This window comes from Falco biarmicus, chromosome 1 (assembly GCF_023638135.1).
Source record: "Falco biarmicus isolate bFalBia1 chromosome 1, bFalBia1.pri, whole genome shotgun sequence".
NCBI lineage: Eukaryota > Metazoa > Chordata > Aves > Falconiformes > Falconidae > Falco > Falco biarmicus.
In genome coordinates, this window is record NC_079288.1 from 122,259,839 (window position 1) to 122,275,824 (window position 15,986).

The following is a 15,986-nucleotide window of genomic DNA, read 5'->3' on the forward strand; positions in this document are numbered from 1 at the left end:
GTGCATTTGTATTCCATATATAAAATTTGCATACATGTTTTTCTATGTATGGATATATATGGATATGTGAAATATACATGCATGTTTAGCCTTCTGTGATGAAGTTGTAAGTATCAGTTTTGTATGTGTATGTTTTCTGTAAAAATATGTAGTATAAGGCCATAACAGCTATGGAAAAGTGGTGTTAAAGCATCACATTTTCCTAGGAAAATGCACATGCTTTAAATATACTTTGTTTTCATTCTCTACTGTCATTAAATTAAGGCATATATATACACTACCATGTATTATTAGCTACATTTGTATAATCGGATGAGGGTAACTCTTTTATACTTGCAGGGGCTTGTATTTTCTCTCAAATTGCAGTGATAGATGTATTCACCAAACGAAGTACTCTATAAGCAGTTATCTTCATGATCTGTGACAGCATACTTATATTTGCTCCTGAATCATTGAAGTCGGTAGATCATGCTGCTGTTTTTGCTGGAAGTTGGAAGAGGCCTCCAAAAGCAGACTGCTGAAATCCTGGCCTCACTCGTGTCAGGTGTAAATTTTCAGTTGCAGTCAACTCTTCATACTCTATAGGGGAACTGTCTGGTTTGCAGATGAACTGTGGCACAAGAATAGGCACATCCATCCTTCGCAGGATTGGTTTTGTCATTGACTGTAGTGCTGCACCATGACAGCTTGAAATTAGCAAGATGTCTTATGTGGGACCCAAGGACCCGAACTACCTCTGAAGCAAGTTTGGGTGTCTCAGCAGAACGCTCTAAGTCAAAGGGATTAGCTTTTCCATGGCACAGGTTGCCATTATCTAGACCGCTGTATTAACGAGGCTTCCTGTTGTCTCGGTGAGTGACTGAAACTCAGTAGGACCAGGTTCTTGGAGGAATTTTTTAAGGCAAAGTTAAAATATATTGGCTCACTTGAAACCACTACATTTGTAAATACAGTCAGGAGGAGAAATGAAATTTCTCAGTTGGGTTTGTGGGTTTTTTTCCCCAGTTTTGGTTGTTCTTAATTGTTTTACAGGCACTAACCAGGGTGGTGTGCTTTTCATTTATGGAAATACTGTTTGAAATTTGTCCCGTTCTCTTTCATTTTTAGTGAAGACATCTATCTTAAATATGTCAGTGTGTAATTAAGGTAGTACTAAAATACTGCTGGCTTCGTAGCACCATAATTTCAGAAGTAACTCAGCTAATCATCATATGTTTGACTATGATTACATTGTGCATTGCAACCATATGAGTTAAAATCATATGATAGATGTCATTTTATAGCTTCCACTTTGAAAAATGTGGATAGAGTGGTAAATTGCCAGTTTGTGCAACTGCAGCTCTGAAGTATGGTTTTGTTCTACGTTGTACAAAGAGTTTTCATGTAAGCTAGAAATTCTCAATTTAAAGGAATCTCTGTGGCTGAATTACTTCTATTGGGAATTGGGAGTCCTCTTATCACACAGGAGCCTTGAAGAGAGACTTAAAGGATATGAACACGCCTGAAACCCTTTCCAGTTACCTAAGGGTATCATGACTCTCAGCTGAACTTTAATCTACTCTGCATTTAGACCGTAAAAATACTTTTCATCTTGTATGCTTGATATTAATGTGCATGTTACCAGCTGCACCAAAAGGAGGTATTGACAAAAAATGTGGTATTTCCAATCAGTTCTATTGATGTAGATTTTTTTTTCCTGACTGTAAAAACAAAATAAAATCTAGTGAGTAGGGTGTAAAAGTGAACATCTTGCACCTATCTGATGATAAAGCATCACTTCACTAATGAAGAGAGTGGGAGTGACTGAGGTGGAATTTGTTCTGCATGGTGTTCTGATCTAGTTGTTACCTCTTTTATTTTTCATACTATGTTGTCTTTAAACATAACTTGAGTGCTGCATTTTGTGGGTTTTTTCATATTTCACTGCTTTCTAACAGGAATTTCTACATGATGCAGTTATAGGTTATTTGATAGTATTGATTTGCCACTAGTTTGTTTTAAAAATACACATTTTGGCAATTACTCCTGCAGATAAAGGAGCACTCTAGTTTGATATGCCAGTAACTGCTGAAGTGGCAAAGCTAGCATATACGCAGCTCTAAAAAGAAAAAGTAAATCTACTGCTTAGAGTGGGCTCCTCTTAATCCAGTGTTCCCTGTGGCTGTAGACTTGGCAGTCTGTCTCAGCAAACCCTGCAGAAGATATTTTTGTCTACAGAGAAAATGTTTTGAAGAGCTTTGGTTTTCAGTAATCTACCATATATGGGAGGGATTTTTTAGCGTTTGATGTTAATTCTGTACCACATGTTAGGAAAGAATATTCAACATCATAAGGCAATGAAAAGTTTTGCAAAGGCAAAGAAAGAGATGTAAGATATAGGGGAGGTTTTCAGAAGTACCAGAGGTACTTTGGCTTACAGTTCTTTTGGTGTTCAAATGCTGTCATAATTTAAAAATAGTAGTCCAGTAGAATGTGTGCCTTTTTTAAACTCAGCATTCATCAACAGAATAGTATTTCAGACTATACATAGGAGTTCCCATCCACAGGTCTTCAGGTACGTTAACTTGGTGAGACATTTTGAGAAATTTAAGTCAGAAAACCTGAGCTGCCCATGAAGCTCACATCAGATTAAAACACAGGATAAATGTGCTTACTGTTCATACTACACATGTACATGTGTAGCTGATGTTGGGGGAAAGCTAATACAAAGAATGGATGCAAGCTAATATGCTAAAACAGATTCTTAGTGTCCATCCATAAATATTTTGGCTGAGTTTGACTCAGATAATTCTTGATAAATGCATCTAATTTTAAAAGTATTAAACGAGTTAGCGGTTTCCATTAGATGAAGCACATGAAGAGCATCTGAGTGAAAAAGAATGCAGTTCTGGAAGACAGAAAATATTTTGTGGTTGTTAAAATTATTAATGAAAGTCACCACATGGATTAATCGCTTACATTTTGTCTGCGAGACAAGAATAGAAAATCTTGGGTCCCTGCAGAGTTCCTGAATAGATTGTGAAGGCACTTTTGGATCACTAAAGCAGATGAGGTGGGCTTGAGTGTTTCAGGCATTCTACAAAAAATTTACTTTGTTGATCATTATTTGTTGTAGTTTAGCAGCAGCAAAGAACCAAGTAATAGTAGGTTCACGTGTGTAGTCAGTGTTAGGTTAGGTGATAAAAGGTGGTCTGCACACCCATGAAGGGGCTTGGAGCACCAGCGGCAGGAGAAGCTCAGACAGTAGCCTGCCCTGCCATGCCACTGCCGGGCCCACAGCAGCAGCCAGCAGAGGCCCATCTCCACAAGCCTGGAGGAGCACAGGGGGGCAAGAGCGGGCAGGAACCCAGATTAAGGACCTCCAAGGACCTGAAGGGAGACACAAGGGCCTCTCTTGTCCAGGCCCCTTCCAGGACTGTCCCGGGACATCCTCAGCCCTGGGGTCCAGTCATGGGACGAATGGCAGACTGAGGCTGGTTGCTGGAGGAGCACACCTTGTGCATGTGTGCATGTATATTTGTACTGGTGGACCTTCGTCCTGCTCCGCCAGAGAGGGGAAGGGGGTGAGGCCATTGTGCCGTCTGTGTTAGTGCGAGTGCTCTGAGCGTCTCTGATCTGCGTGGCCAGCCGTGTGTGTGTGAGGTATATACACGTGCTCTGGTGCACGTGTCTGCAGGGAGCACATCTCCAGACCTGCTACTGGTTGGACCTGGGGACATAGGGAGGCAGCGGTTTTGCCTGTCTGGGATGTTTGGATCCAGCGCTATGTATTTGCCTCAGAAGGTCAGAATGCAAACAGAGAGTAAGAATCCCTGGTCTAAAGACTTCTAAACTGAATTTACTGTGCAGGCAAAGGGGAAAATTATACCGTTCACAAGTACAGTGGCTAGAATAATGATCAGCAAACATCACGTTTGGGTGCCATTTCTCTTTGCTTATTAAAAATTTCCTGCCCCCTAGCTGCTGTGTCTCACCTCTTAGCAAGAGGTCACCATCCTTTCATCTTTGCCAACTTGGTTTATGCACTGCTTTTACTGATGCTCTGAAACAGGCTTTTTAAAAAGTTAACCAAAAAAAACCAACCCCCAAAAACCCCCAACAAACACCCCACGTTCCTAAATGAAAGTGGTGGTGGTTTGAATTGGCTTCATTCTGCTGTGGAGCAGGACCTGACCAACAGACTCACTTAGGGTGATGCTGTCTGTAATGGGAGCGGTTGGTGGGATTGTGGATTTAGGGGGAAGGGATTAAAGTACTTCTTTGTGGAGAGAAACAGAATTAAGGGAGGGAGAGAAAGAAGTGAGGAAAGGTGAGGAATGGAGAAAGGCTGAAGAGAAAAATTGTAGGAGGGGAGTTGCCAAAGGGAGAGGCACTGAATGGTGAGCTAACAAGAGGAAGAGAGCATCCGGAGCCCCACCACAGGGAGCTTTAGCATGCATATGCAATTACACACATCCTCCTAGATGGAGGGCAAGCCACCACCTCACCTGTCTTTTCCAGTCAGTGGGTTGCTCTTTCTTTTTCTCTCTTTAAAGGTAAGTCTACAACATCGATCCTAGCGTTCAGGAGTTTGTCCCTATATGGCCCTTGCTCTGCAAGATACTGTCAGAAGCACATCTCACTAGATAATCCCCAGCTCCCCTTTCTCCTTCGTTTTCTGCGGTACCTGCTAAGGATGCTTATTTGTCTATTCATGATTTGATGGAAGTATGTAGGGCTTGCAGAAGAGTATCTAGGCACCAACCGTGCTAAGTCCTGATTTGTCCTGGACTTGCATTTTAGGCAGCTGTTTTGATTATGAATTAATTGCCCAATTTCATATTCTGTTATTGCCTGCAGACCTTAGCTGATTCAGGTCTCCTTTGCTTCAATGCTAAAACAGTACCTAGGAAGACAGAATTCTCGCTCCTGAAGAATTTGTCCTATCAAAAGCATAGAGAATTGTGCATATGTGTTTACATATTTGCACACATTTCATTTTTTATTTCATATGCATACATTTTGTATAGATTGTTTCACACATCCGCATTTGTTCCTTGAGTAAGAGCTGTAGGATATTAATTGCTTATAGTTTACAAGTGAAGTGAGCAGATGATCATTAATTCAGCCTGTCTTACTGTTTTTGAATTCTCAGTTCTCTAGACTTAGAGCTTTCTGGTGTTACGTGAACTTTAGAATCTGGGTGAATATAGTTAGTATTTGCTGGAAATTTGATGGAGCTACAGAAAAGGAATACAGGCTGGAATAAGCCTCTTGAACTTCCAGCTGTATAAGGCCATGCAGACAAGGGAAGCAGTTTGAAAACTGCCTCTTTTGAGGCAGCATGCAGACTCTTCTGATCCTCATTCAGATATGAGGCCTTTAACTTAATGGGAGCCTGGCCTCAACAAGGATTGGAAGATGGAATTCATCACGCATAAATATGTGCTTGCCCATACACATTCATAATTTATTAGAAATTTTGCATAACTCTGTATGGAGTATCTGTGCACTTATGTCTTACTTGAGTGCTAATCGACTCTCATCATTTTGTACTGATACTGAGAACGTTATTGCAGGTACACACTTGCATATGGGCTTATATATATAGGGGTAAATGTTTTATACGTATATGTATATAGTCAGTTACAACGTCTGTTTTAGCTATCTTGAATGAAGCTATATCAAACAGGTCCACTAAGTATAAAACTGACTGAGTTCAGTTACATTAAAAATGAATTTGAAGTAGAATTTCTTGAAGTTCCAGTGATTAAATACTTGTAGTCAGTTTTCTCATTTTCTTCCTTTCCTGCCACTTCAGTTTCTCTGTCCTGAAATTCAGGAAGGTAACTCTTGAAAAAATACAAATAAAGTAATTGCTTTGTTTGATTAAAAAATGTGACAGTGTAACAAAATTATTTGTCTTTTAGCTTGTATTAGATAAAGTGTGCTGTCAAAGTCTGCTAATATTCAGATAAGAACAGAACCTCGATATCATCACGTTATCATATCTCCTTGGAATTACTTCTGGTGTATGTTGGTGGCAGAGGGAGAGGGAATACAAGAATGGAAAATGTGATTTTAATTACCATTGCCATTCTATATTTATGTAAGCAAACTAAAACAAGTGTGCAGATTTGATAGATGCTGTCTTTGTTTCACATGTACACCGCTAATAATTAATTGCCAGCAGTGTATTGCTTTCGACTATTGCTGACTGAAATGATTTGGCCTTTTGTCTTGGCACTTGGGATTGGCAATGAGTCTTTGGAACCACTTACACCTGAGGCAGTGGCTCTGATGTTTGCCAACGTTAACAACTATTTAATGCGTATCCTGCAAGACCTGTGGCCAGAGGGCTCTGCTATTTCAGGGGAATATTGGAATGAGCAAAGACCGTAGCAGGAGCTCACTCCTCTGTCATCACGTGTCTCTGGCTCAAATTACTGCTGTCATAGGAAATATTTTCTACTAACAGTTGCAGGGCTTCCTTAAGCATAATTTTATAAAAATCCCTGTCATAGGATACAGATATAAAAATAAGGCCTCTATCATAATCGTGATTCTTCTTGACTTCAGTGGGGCCCTGTATGAAATTTCAGTAATATCAAAAAAAAGAAAATCAAAGTAATTATTATAGTGAAGAGCAGAAAAATCTTCTAATTAAATATAATCAAGAAGAATATTTATTAACTTGCTTTTACAGTTACTATAGAGTTGCTGAAAAGCTAAGTTGTGGGAAAGATACCTTCTAATAATAACACAGTATTTATAAAACAGAATGACAGCTCCAAATGGGTGAGAAGCAGAGACTAAGGAAAGAAAGGAGTCATGCACAATCCAGGAGAAAGGGTTTTTTTTCCATTCCTGTTTGTTTGGAGTGATTTTAGATTGCTAGTCGTTCCCTCGGGATGTTACTGGGTTCCAGACATACATTTTCTAATCTTCCATGAGATAAAATAGAAGGGGGGGAGGGAGAACAAGGATGTTCCGCCGAAACGACAAAAGAATCGTGCCATCCTTAGTAATTTTGTTTCTTGAGCTTAAAGGATCCAAAAGACTGAACAAAAGCACTTTGTCAGCTGATGAAACATAAGCTTAGTTTATGAATGATGTCTTTCTAATGCATACAATGAAATGATTTTACGGTGCAGATTATTGATTAATATTACTCTGGAATGCTTAATCCTTCATCTTGATTCCTTGTTTTTACTAATTAGCTATAATTAAGCAGTCGTTCAGGTAACGGGATCTATATATTTCCCTAGTGGATTAAGTATTAAATATTAACTTATTTTCTGTGAGGTTTATTGTTTAAAGCTTTTGAAATTCTATGTGCTCTGCTAATCTGTGAAACTCGCCAATTTACATGTTCCTGCAGCAGTTCCCTAACTGCATGCTAATTTTCATGTATGTTTGACGTATCTCACACTGTGATATGTTGCATGTGCTTGCTCCCTTTGTCTGGGGCTGCTGTCTGTATCGTTTTGTGCTTCCAGATAGCGGCGGGTGTGCTCGCAAACGTGCTGCAATGTCTGTCACATTAACAGCTGTGAAGAGAGTTCAGAGTTCTCCAAACCTATTGGCCTCAGGTATTGAGATATTACTCCTGTGAGTAAAAAAAAAACAACAAAACAAAACAGTGAGATATTACTCCTGAATATTATTCCTGAATTCTGTACTGTTATGCATTCCTGCAATATTGCTCTGCAAGGAGAAGGGTAACCGTATTTTTTGTTCCACTGACAAGTCTCTGACTTCTACAGTGCTCTTGAAAAGGTAGTCTTGATATCTCTCTGCCTATGCTTTGCAACCATTAATGAAAAAAATTAGGAAGACTTAGGAAAAATTAGTTATTTATAAATTAATTTTGCCTTTGACATGTATTTTGGGTCTCATGTCCCCCGTTTTTTCTCAAGATAACATAGCATGAAAAACTAGGTTTTGCTTGTTACAAACTTTGTTTAGTGCAACTTGGAAAAAAAAGGAAAAAAATCTGAATCCTGTAGTAAAAAGATTACCAGAAGCCAGACTAACTTGAAAAAAAAATATTTATCAAGCATATTTTCCTTAAAATGTTTAAAACAATAAAACCGTGCAGATTATTCAGTAGACAGGCAGAAATGCTGCTTAGCAATACTCGTGTCTGGTGTTGAGAACTTAAATCTTAATGGGCATCAGCTGCCCAGGTTCACTGGTGAATTAAGTAGTTAGAGGTATAAATCAGTACAGAGTCTTGAGTGGTGTCGACTAATTTACGCCAATCTGAGCATGCAGTGTTCATACCGAACAAGTACGATACAGAAACCTGAATACAGAATGAGGCAGAAAATAATTGCAAGATAAAATCTTGGTTTATAGATCTCTTAAAATATAAGACTAATCCCCAGGAATAAGAACTGTTAAAATTTATGAAGCAAATAAAATATTTGATTGCTACTTTTTGTAAGGATAGTGTCAGGGTTGTTTGGATTACTTCACGTATGTAAATTTAAGAAAACATTGGGTTCTTATTTCTTAGCAGCTTTTCTAACAAATTTTTGTCATTTAAGCATGCAAAACAGGCCTCTTAATGTCTGCTGTTGCACTTAAAATTAGTGGTAAGGAGTGCTGTTAGTACTATAAATATTCTACATTAATAATATTTTAAATTCATTTAGAGATTTCATGCCTGTAGTTTCTTTAAGAGAAAAAAAAACACTAATATATCTACAAGTACTCAAAAAACCCACCAGAATTTCAAATCTGCTCAGTGCTGGCAGTATGTATGTATCAGTTTCTGTGTTTTGCTTTGAAGTGATGAAGAAAGCATCACACATTCTGGTGTGAAGGGGGAGAGAAAATCCTGACAGAACCTGTAGGCATCTTTCTTGGTTTTGAATTAAACCTTTCTAGTTCATCTTAAAGGAATGATACTTCTTTTGATACCTAGATTTTAGACAGTAGTATATCACAGTATTTACTGGGAAAAAAAACACCACAGCAAATATTTGTTTATTATTGGCTGCCTGAAATAGCAGTGATTAAATAACAGTAACTGTCAGCACACTACAACCTGTAGAAGTTGTGCCATAAACATTACACAGCTATCTGTGGTCTAGTATTCCGGGGTGTGCTTAGGTAACAGGAGGGAATCAAGTAACTGAACGAGACAGCTCCTACATGTTTTTCAAGTTGTGTTATCATGGTTTTACTTCTAACACAAATTAATATTGGATGTTTCTTTTTCAGGGTCTGATTCTCAGTCTTCAGATTCAGGTAAATATAACTGTTATTTATGCATCAATGTAATACCATGTAAGTGGACGAATTATAACAATCTTCCATTATATTTGATATTATTACTCCATACGTTCACATTCTTTAAGGGAAAGCACCACTGAAATTATAATAATAATTGCAAGCGGTTAAGACCGCAATTTCAGGTCTCATTTGAAAGCAGTATTTCCTATATCACAGTATATGTTGTCAGCAAATGAATTGTTGGGAGAATGCAGAGTGCTAATTTGCCACCTTTAGCTTCAGTGGCACTTGCTGTTTCATTTTTAGTCCCTTACTCAGCTTTGCAAGTTCTGCCCACCCCACGTAGCAGCCTGCTAACATAATGTGTTACTTTTCCCAGCCTCTTAAAATATTTTATCTTCAAATCTGTAAGTTGTTGAGGAAGGATAGTATCTCCTTCAATGTTGGGCAATGCCTTGAGGGCTTTTCAGCTCTGAGGATAAAGACAAAACATAGTTGGTTGGTTGGAAAATCAAGGTGTCATTCAGATTTGGAAATAAGATGCGTTATTGGAACAACTAATCTGGTACCGTGGTGAAATTTGGTGAAACTGCCGTGACAAACTGGCTTTACGTTAGCTGGAATGTTTTTCAAAATCGGACACAGCTGTGAAGTACAAGAACCTAATTTGTGAAAAATAGTTCAGCCTGCTTTATATGGGAGCTGAAGCACCAGTGTCTCAAAAGGACTCCCAAGGTTAAAATCCATAGTCTGTGTGAATGTTCTGGGGAGATACCAAACTGCTGCCAGCAGCATTGTCAGTGCTTGAGTTTTCTAAATTTTAAGGGTAAATGTTTTGTGAAGTGGCAGGATTAGCCCTGTTCGTGTAACTACCATGGTGATAACAGCAGCAACATCAGTTGCATAGTAGCTAAACTTTTCCACAGTTTAATAGCTGGGTTGCTATGATGATAGCAATATAAAGATCTACTAATCACAAAAAAAAAATGTTTCTTTTTTCGCCACAAAAGCTTGGAGATCTTACACTGATGGAAGTAGAGAGACACTGAATGGAGATGCTAGCAGTTCATCTCTTACAGCAAAAGGTTTTAGGAGTGTGCGGCCAAATCTACAAGATAAAAAATCACCAACTCAGGTAAAACCAAACACACCAAGTTTCATGCTTTGCCATTTGTGTGGGGGTTATTCTTGGGCATTAGCATCTGCAGATGGGACACCTCTATGGAACATTGTCCTGATGTCATCCAGATAGTGCGAATCATCTGTTCATATGGGTCATTACAAACTGGTTTACTGCACAGATGAAGTATACTCTGCACAGGATGCATGCCTCCAGGTTAATTACCAGAAATTGTGTTCAATGAACAAGACAGGCAGCTACATAAAAGTAGGTCATCCACAAATAAAAGCTTTCTAGGAGTGTTCCCAGACTTCAAAGAGTATTTATTAATATTTTACACTCAGAAAAATGCATCAGTCATCAAAATAATATCTGAGGATAAAGGTTCATTAATTATAAAATAGACAGTGTAGTGTTTCTGCCAGTTTTGCAGAGTACAAAGAGAACACACTAAAAATTCCCACCTAACTTGGAAACATTTATCTGTCAAAAAAAGATCAACATACTGATGTCAATACTCTCTCTGTTACTATTTTCATTCAAAGGTTTAAGAGGCTCTGTGTGTTTTATGTATGTCTGTTACCTGTGAATAATAGCTTGTTATCTAAGATCATGGACTGCATTTTGGAAATTACTTACATATCTGAACAATTTCACAGTAATAATTCTTATTCAGTGAATAATTGTTTTTCTGAAAGAAAAGGGACTATTGTGGGCTCTCTTCTGATCCCAGTTTACTCTGATCAAATGGAACATCTGGCTTTCTAAACATAAGCTGTACAGCCCTACACAGCAAAGGTGGTGGGAACCTGACCAGTTCAATTGACCATTGAATTGAGCAATGTTGGGATGAAGCCCTTAAGTTGCTAGTTCCTTTATTTAAAGATAAAAGTCAAACCGAGTTATATCTCCTGCTAACATTTACTTTCTTTCTGTTTCTTCTTCAATGTTACTTTGCTCTGTGTGGATGCTTTTGGCAAATAAGGCACCTCTGCCACCCCCTAGAAAAGAAAGTTTTCGGAAAGCAAGAATAACTAATCACAAGAACAAAACTAATCTCCAGGCAGTAACAACTGGCCCAGCGAAACACCTTCCCACAGATACTGCCTATTACCCTAACGAGAAGTCTGTCCAGAAGACAATGTCTTCTCAGATATCTAACACAAGTGTCTCCTATGCACAAAAGATCATTAAACCACTGACCTCAGTCTCCAGTGCAGGCACAAGCACCGTAGCTGGTATTAGCACTACTCTCCATCACGGCCAAAGGCAACAGTCTCAAAAACGTAGGGTATCTACCCTGAAATTAACCCGGACACGTGACCCAGCGAGTAGGGTTCATTGTAATCCACAGCAACAGCTCAAGCCTGTTGAAGCGCCAGTATTTCCACAAAGGCCTCTCTCACCTGCCTGTAGCCCCGGGCCTGAGATACACACAGCATCTCTGTCCATTCAGATAGCTCCCATCCCTGACAATAAAGCAGGGCCTGAAATCCAAGAACATCCACCTAGTATTTCTCCAGACACTTCAAAGATGTCTTCAAAGGATTTGGGACAAAAGTCTACAGTTCTTCCTTCTTCACAGGCTGCAGAATGCCATGTGGTATATTTAATTTTTCCATCTTTTATTTTAGATCATTCATGAATCACTTAATAACAGTCTGTTTAGTTATACTTACATTATCAAAGTTAGACCTTGTGTTTTTTGGGTAAAACTACCTGTCACATGGATCAAAACAGAACTGAACAAAACCTGGAGTTTTTGGAAGGGTATTGCAAAATACCCTGAAAAGATTAACCCAGCTCTGAGCTGGAAAGTAGACTTCTCGGTTCCTCTGTGAGCACTTTCCGGAGTGCAAATGCACAATAAAAATAGTGAACTGTGGGTGATGCATCTGCTTAAGTAGCTCTTCCTGGAGGGGGCTGCATTAAAGCATTATGCTGCCATAGGTGCTGGAAGGATCAAGTATGGATAGAAGAGGATTGGATTGGGGGGCTTTCTACAGATGCAGCTCTACTAGTTTGCTAGTAAGTTTTGTCAGTTGCTTCCTTCTGCAAAGGCTAGTTCCATGTCTGCCCTGTGCAATAGTGGTTTTTAAAGAAAATGGGTTAATAAAAACTTTTGTCAAACACCTTTACGTGAAGGATCACAAGGCCCTAAGCTTTTAATTCCGTTTCCCCTATGCCTACTGAGACAAAAATTCTTTGTTAACTGTGGTGATCTCATCTAGGAGAAATGGAAGTATCAAGCACACGTATCAAGTATCAAGTGTAGGATCGGAGTTGTCTGAGCAGGGTTTATCGCCATTGAGAAAGTTACCAGGTCTTCACTCTGGAAGCCCCAAGTAACTGCATTAGCTGTAGGATAGTTTTACAAGTCGTAGTAGTGAATTCCCCCTTTCAATTCCCAAGTAAAAATTTTGATCAGAGCAAAGCTCTGTGAATTTATATGGTAACAATTTGCAATGCTTCTTTTGAATTCATTAACAAATGGGAGCACAGAAGAATTAATCACATTTGTCCTTCTCAAGATTAGAGGCAAAGCTAGAATCTTAAACCCTCCTATTAGGCTACGCAAAATTTAGAACGTTTTGAGAAAAACAAGTTGCTTTACCCTTGAGAACTGGTTTGCTGCTTAGTGATTGTTGTCAGGTAGAACGAGTTGGTTCAACTCGAGGGGAAAAAAAAAAAAAAAAAGAGCCACAGCAAAGAAATCATGTCAGAAACGGTAATGAAAAAAGAGTAAGATCTTTTTCTGGTAGATAGGGGAGGTATGAAGATTATGGGAGGCAGGCTTGCAAGCCTTTAAACATGAGCATCAAGGGATATGGTCAGACAATATAACAGGTGTTGTTGTGGCTAGTACAACTTATGCATGTATGTTTTCACTTAAAAATAGTTTAGATTGTTAGCAATGTGATGTATTATATATGCTCAAATAAATTTCTCAAACAGAAAGTAGTTTTATGACAGCTAACAAGAATTAGGGGAAATACCTTTTTTATGATCCGGAATAATACTCAAACTCTAATCAGAATAGTGAAAAATAATTTCTCTTCCAGGTAAACTTTTTATTTTTTAGAATTTTAAAAGTCAAAACGTGTTGCAATTTCATTTTATTTTAGAATCTGATTTAGTTTCACTCTGAGCTGGCAAAAGTCAGAAAAGTAGCTGCAACTTATGTGATTCTATAGGGGTTTTTTCTGCCTTCTCCTTGGTTTCAGTGCTTCAGTGTGTGGGAAGAATGATCAGAAATTTGGCAGCTGGGTTTCTTTGAATAAAATGATAAAAATTTCAGTTGATCACAGGGATCATTAAGGAATGTAGCCAGCTTTTCAAACTGCATACATTTATTGATCTCTTGCCTGCAAAATTCAGCTGACATCCTCTCTGATGTTCAACTTGGAAATAAATTCTAAAGATTAGTATGAAGAGGTGTATCTGGCACCACAACCGAGGCATGGAGCCAGTGGATTTTGCTAGCTCTGTGTTAAAATACGTGCCTAAAACTAGAGTACAAATCATCGTGTGAGGTGGTGTAAAATTCTGCATCAGGTGAGGTCCCAAATCCAAGATGCCATGGGCTACAGTTAGAAATAAAGGTTACAGTGATGTCTAAAAAGCTTTCTTTTTTGACTCAGTTCTCTGGTTGAAATGTTGGAACTATTCTAACTAATGTCAAAATTTATGATCCCCTTTAGCATTGTATCTTGTGGTATTTGCGAAGTTCACAATTTCTCTCATGTAGACAAATTGACTTTCAGTATACTATGCATGATAGTACTTTAATTTTTAAAATTGTTTTAGATTTGAAGGCTCTACAGGACTTCATACACCAGTTGAAGTACTTTTGTATATGCAGATCATAGGTTGTTATGTTAAACTGTATCCTCTAGGGATGCTCTCAGACTGTAGATTAGGCCCACCAGGAATGTTCCAAGCTACCGCAGGAATTCTTAAAACCCAAATACATTTAGAAAGTTGCTGTAGAAACAAACAACTCTCCCTCTGCATCTGGGTTTATGTATGTGGAGGAGAATGAGGCAAGACTGGCTAATCATCACTTCTTAAGAGGTGGTAAATGAGAAATACTGCGCACATGTGGGTATCTATGTGTGTAGGGAACGTGTACAACTATATTACGTCATAAAGTATAGAAGGATACAGCCAAGAGAGCACTTGTGCGGTCTAAGTTCATGTACAACCATTTTGCACTGTTTTTTAATGTATCTTGTTATGTTTGTGCTCCTATTTGCACTTTATTTCAGAGCTTATCTACTGAACCTGTAGGAGCAAGCAGAAGTGTGGTATGACTCACAGAGTGACATTTTGTAAACACTCCTACTCAGAGAAAGGTTAAACCCCTTACAAGTATATGTGAAAAGAGAAGCATTCAAGTTAACTCAATATTAGCTTTTTTACATTATTACAGTCTGGAGAGATGCTGCTGCTCTGTGCCATACTGCAGATATGGGAGAAATAACCTAATCTATTCAGCAGAATAAATTAGTATTTGTTAGTATGAGACCAATGGAGGTAAATTCTGTTGTGCGAATTTCTCACAAGAAAAAGTTTTAAACTGATGAAGAATTCTGAGCTGCATCTTCTGAAATAAACACCTAGTATTTTTATGTTCATTTGTTCCTGGGTTCATAAATGTCCTCTTGTTCTGGACAACCATTCTCTAAAACTGAGGATGCAAAACATTTGTCATGTTTGTTTGAATCCCACGGATGAGTGAACACTTCGTTTAGTCCTGATGTCCTGGAGGAATAAAAACTAGTGTAATAGATGCTTATGAAAGTGTTTATTTTGCCAGCCTTATAGCTGTAGACAAGTGAATAAAGAGAGATAAGCCTGGAATTAAAAAAAATTGTTTCTGAATCCGTTTATCTAATACATTACTGTTCGGTAGGTATTGACAATACATTGAGTGATGTAGAAGGGAGAGAAGACAGGTTTCAGTGTTTTGGGGACAGATGGCAAGCAGAGAAAATTGCACACGTTTTCTTTCTGTGTCACCAGTGTAGTTTTGCACAAGGGCTGAACTCCACCTCCTATACTGAGTTTAGATTAAGAGGGCTAGGTAGTAAAAATGGAATGTAACTTGCAGCATCGGTTTGGAGAATTTGACATCAGCTTTTAACAATTAAAACTAGAGGTATTTTTACCCATTGGTGCAAGCGTATCGGTGTAATTTGATTGTTGACTACTAAACTCTACTTATGTATTAACAAAATGAGTTTATTCACTTATCTATGAGTCTCCGTATCTGTGTCTTGACTGTTGAAGCAAGGCCAGCACTTTGGTGTCATTACTGATCTCGCACAACTCCCCACAGAACTTACATTAAAATCATAGATGACTGGTTTTGAAACCCATGCTTAGGGTCACCTGCCTACTTCATGTTAATTGGGTAGCAAGTGTATTCCTCGGGCCTGACATTTTACCATTTGATGGAAGGTGAACATTTCTAAGGACCAGCAGAAAGCTGCACTTGAGATCTTCAATTCACTTCAAGGCTGTGATGACATTTCTCTCTCTCTCCACAACCCATGATAATTATGTAGTCTAACTAGTCTTTCATCATTCTAATTGATTAAGTACTTGTTTGGCATTTAATCTGCCTGATTTCTGCTAGCAT

The 15,986-nt window shown here is 38.5% G+C and overlaps 1 protein-coding gene across 19 annotated transcripts in view; it reads left to right on the forward strand.

Moving 5' to 3' along the window:
* SORBS2 (sorbin and SH3 domain containing 2) overlaps positions 1-15,986 on the forward strand; it is a 231,883-nt gene that overhangs the window by 145,224 nt on the left and 70,673 nt on the right. For 11 of the 19 annotated variants that reach the window (XM_056325896.1, XM_056325888.1, XM_056325913.1 and 8 more), the window contains 4 exons: positions 7,479-7,571; positions 9,211-9,237; positions 10,233-10,357; positions 11,328-11,945. In XM_056325896.1, the coding sequence (XP_056181871.1) occupies positions 7,479-7,571; positions 9,211-9,237; positions 10,233-10,357; positions 11,328-11,945 (863 nt within the window). The remainder of the gene's footprint in view (positions 1-7,478; positions 7,572-9,210; positions 9,238-10,232; positions 10,358-11,327; positions 11,946-15,986) is intronic. The other 8 variants (XM_056325957.1, XM_056325965.1, XM_056325972.1 and 5 more) reach the window with 3 other exon arrangements.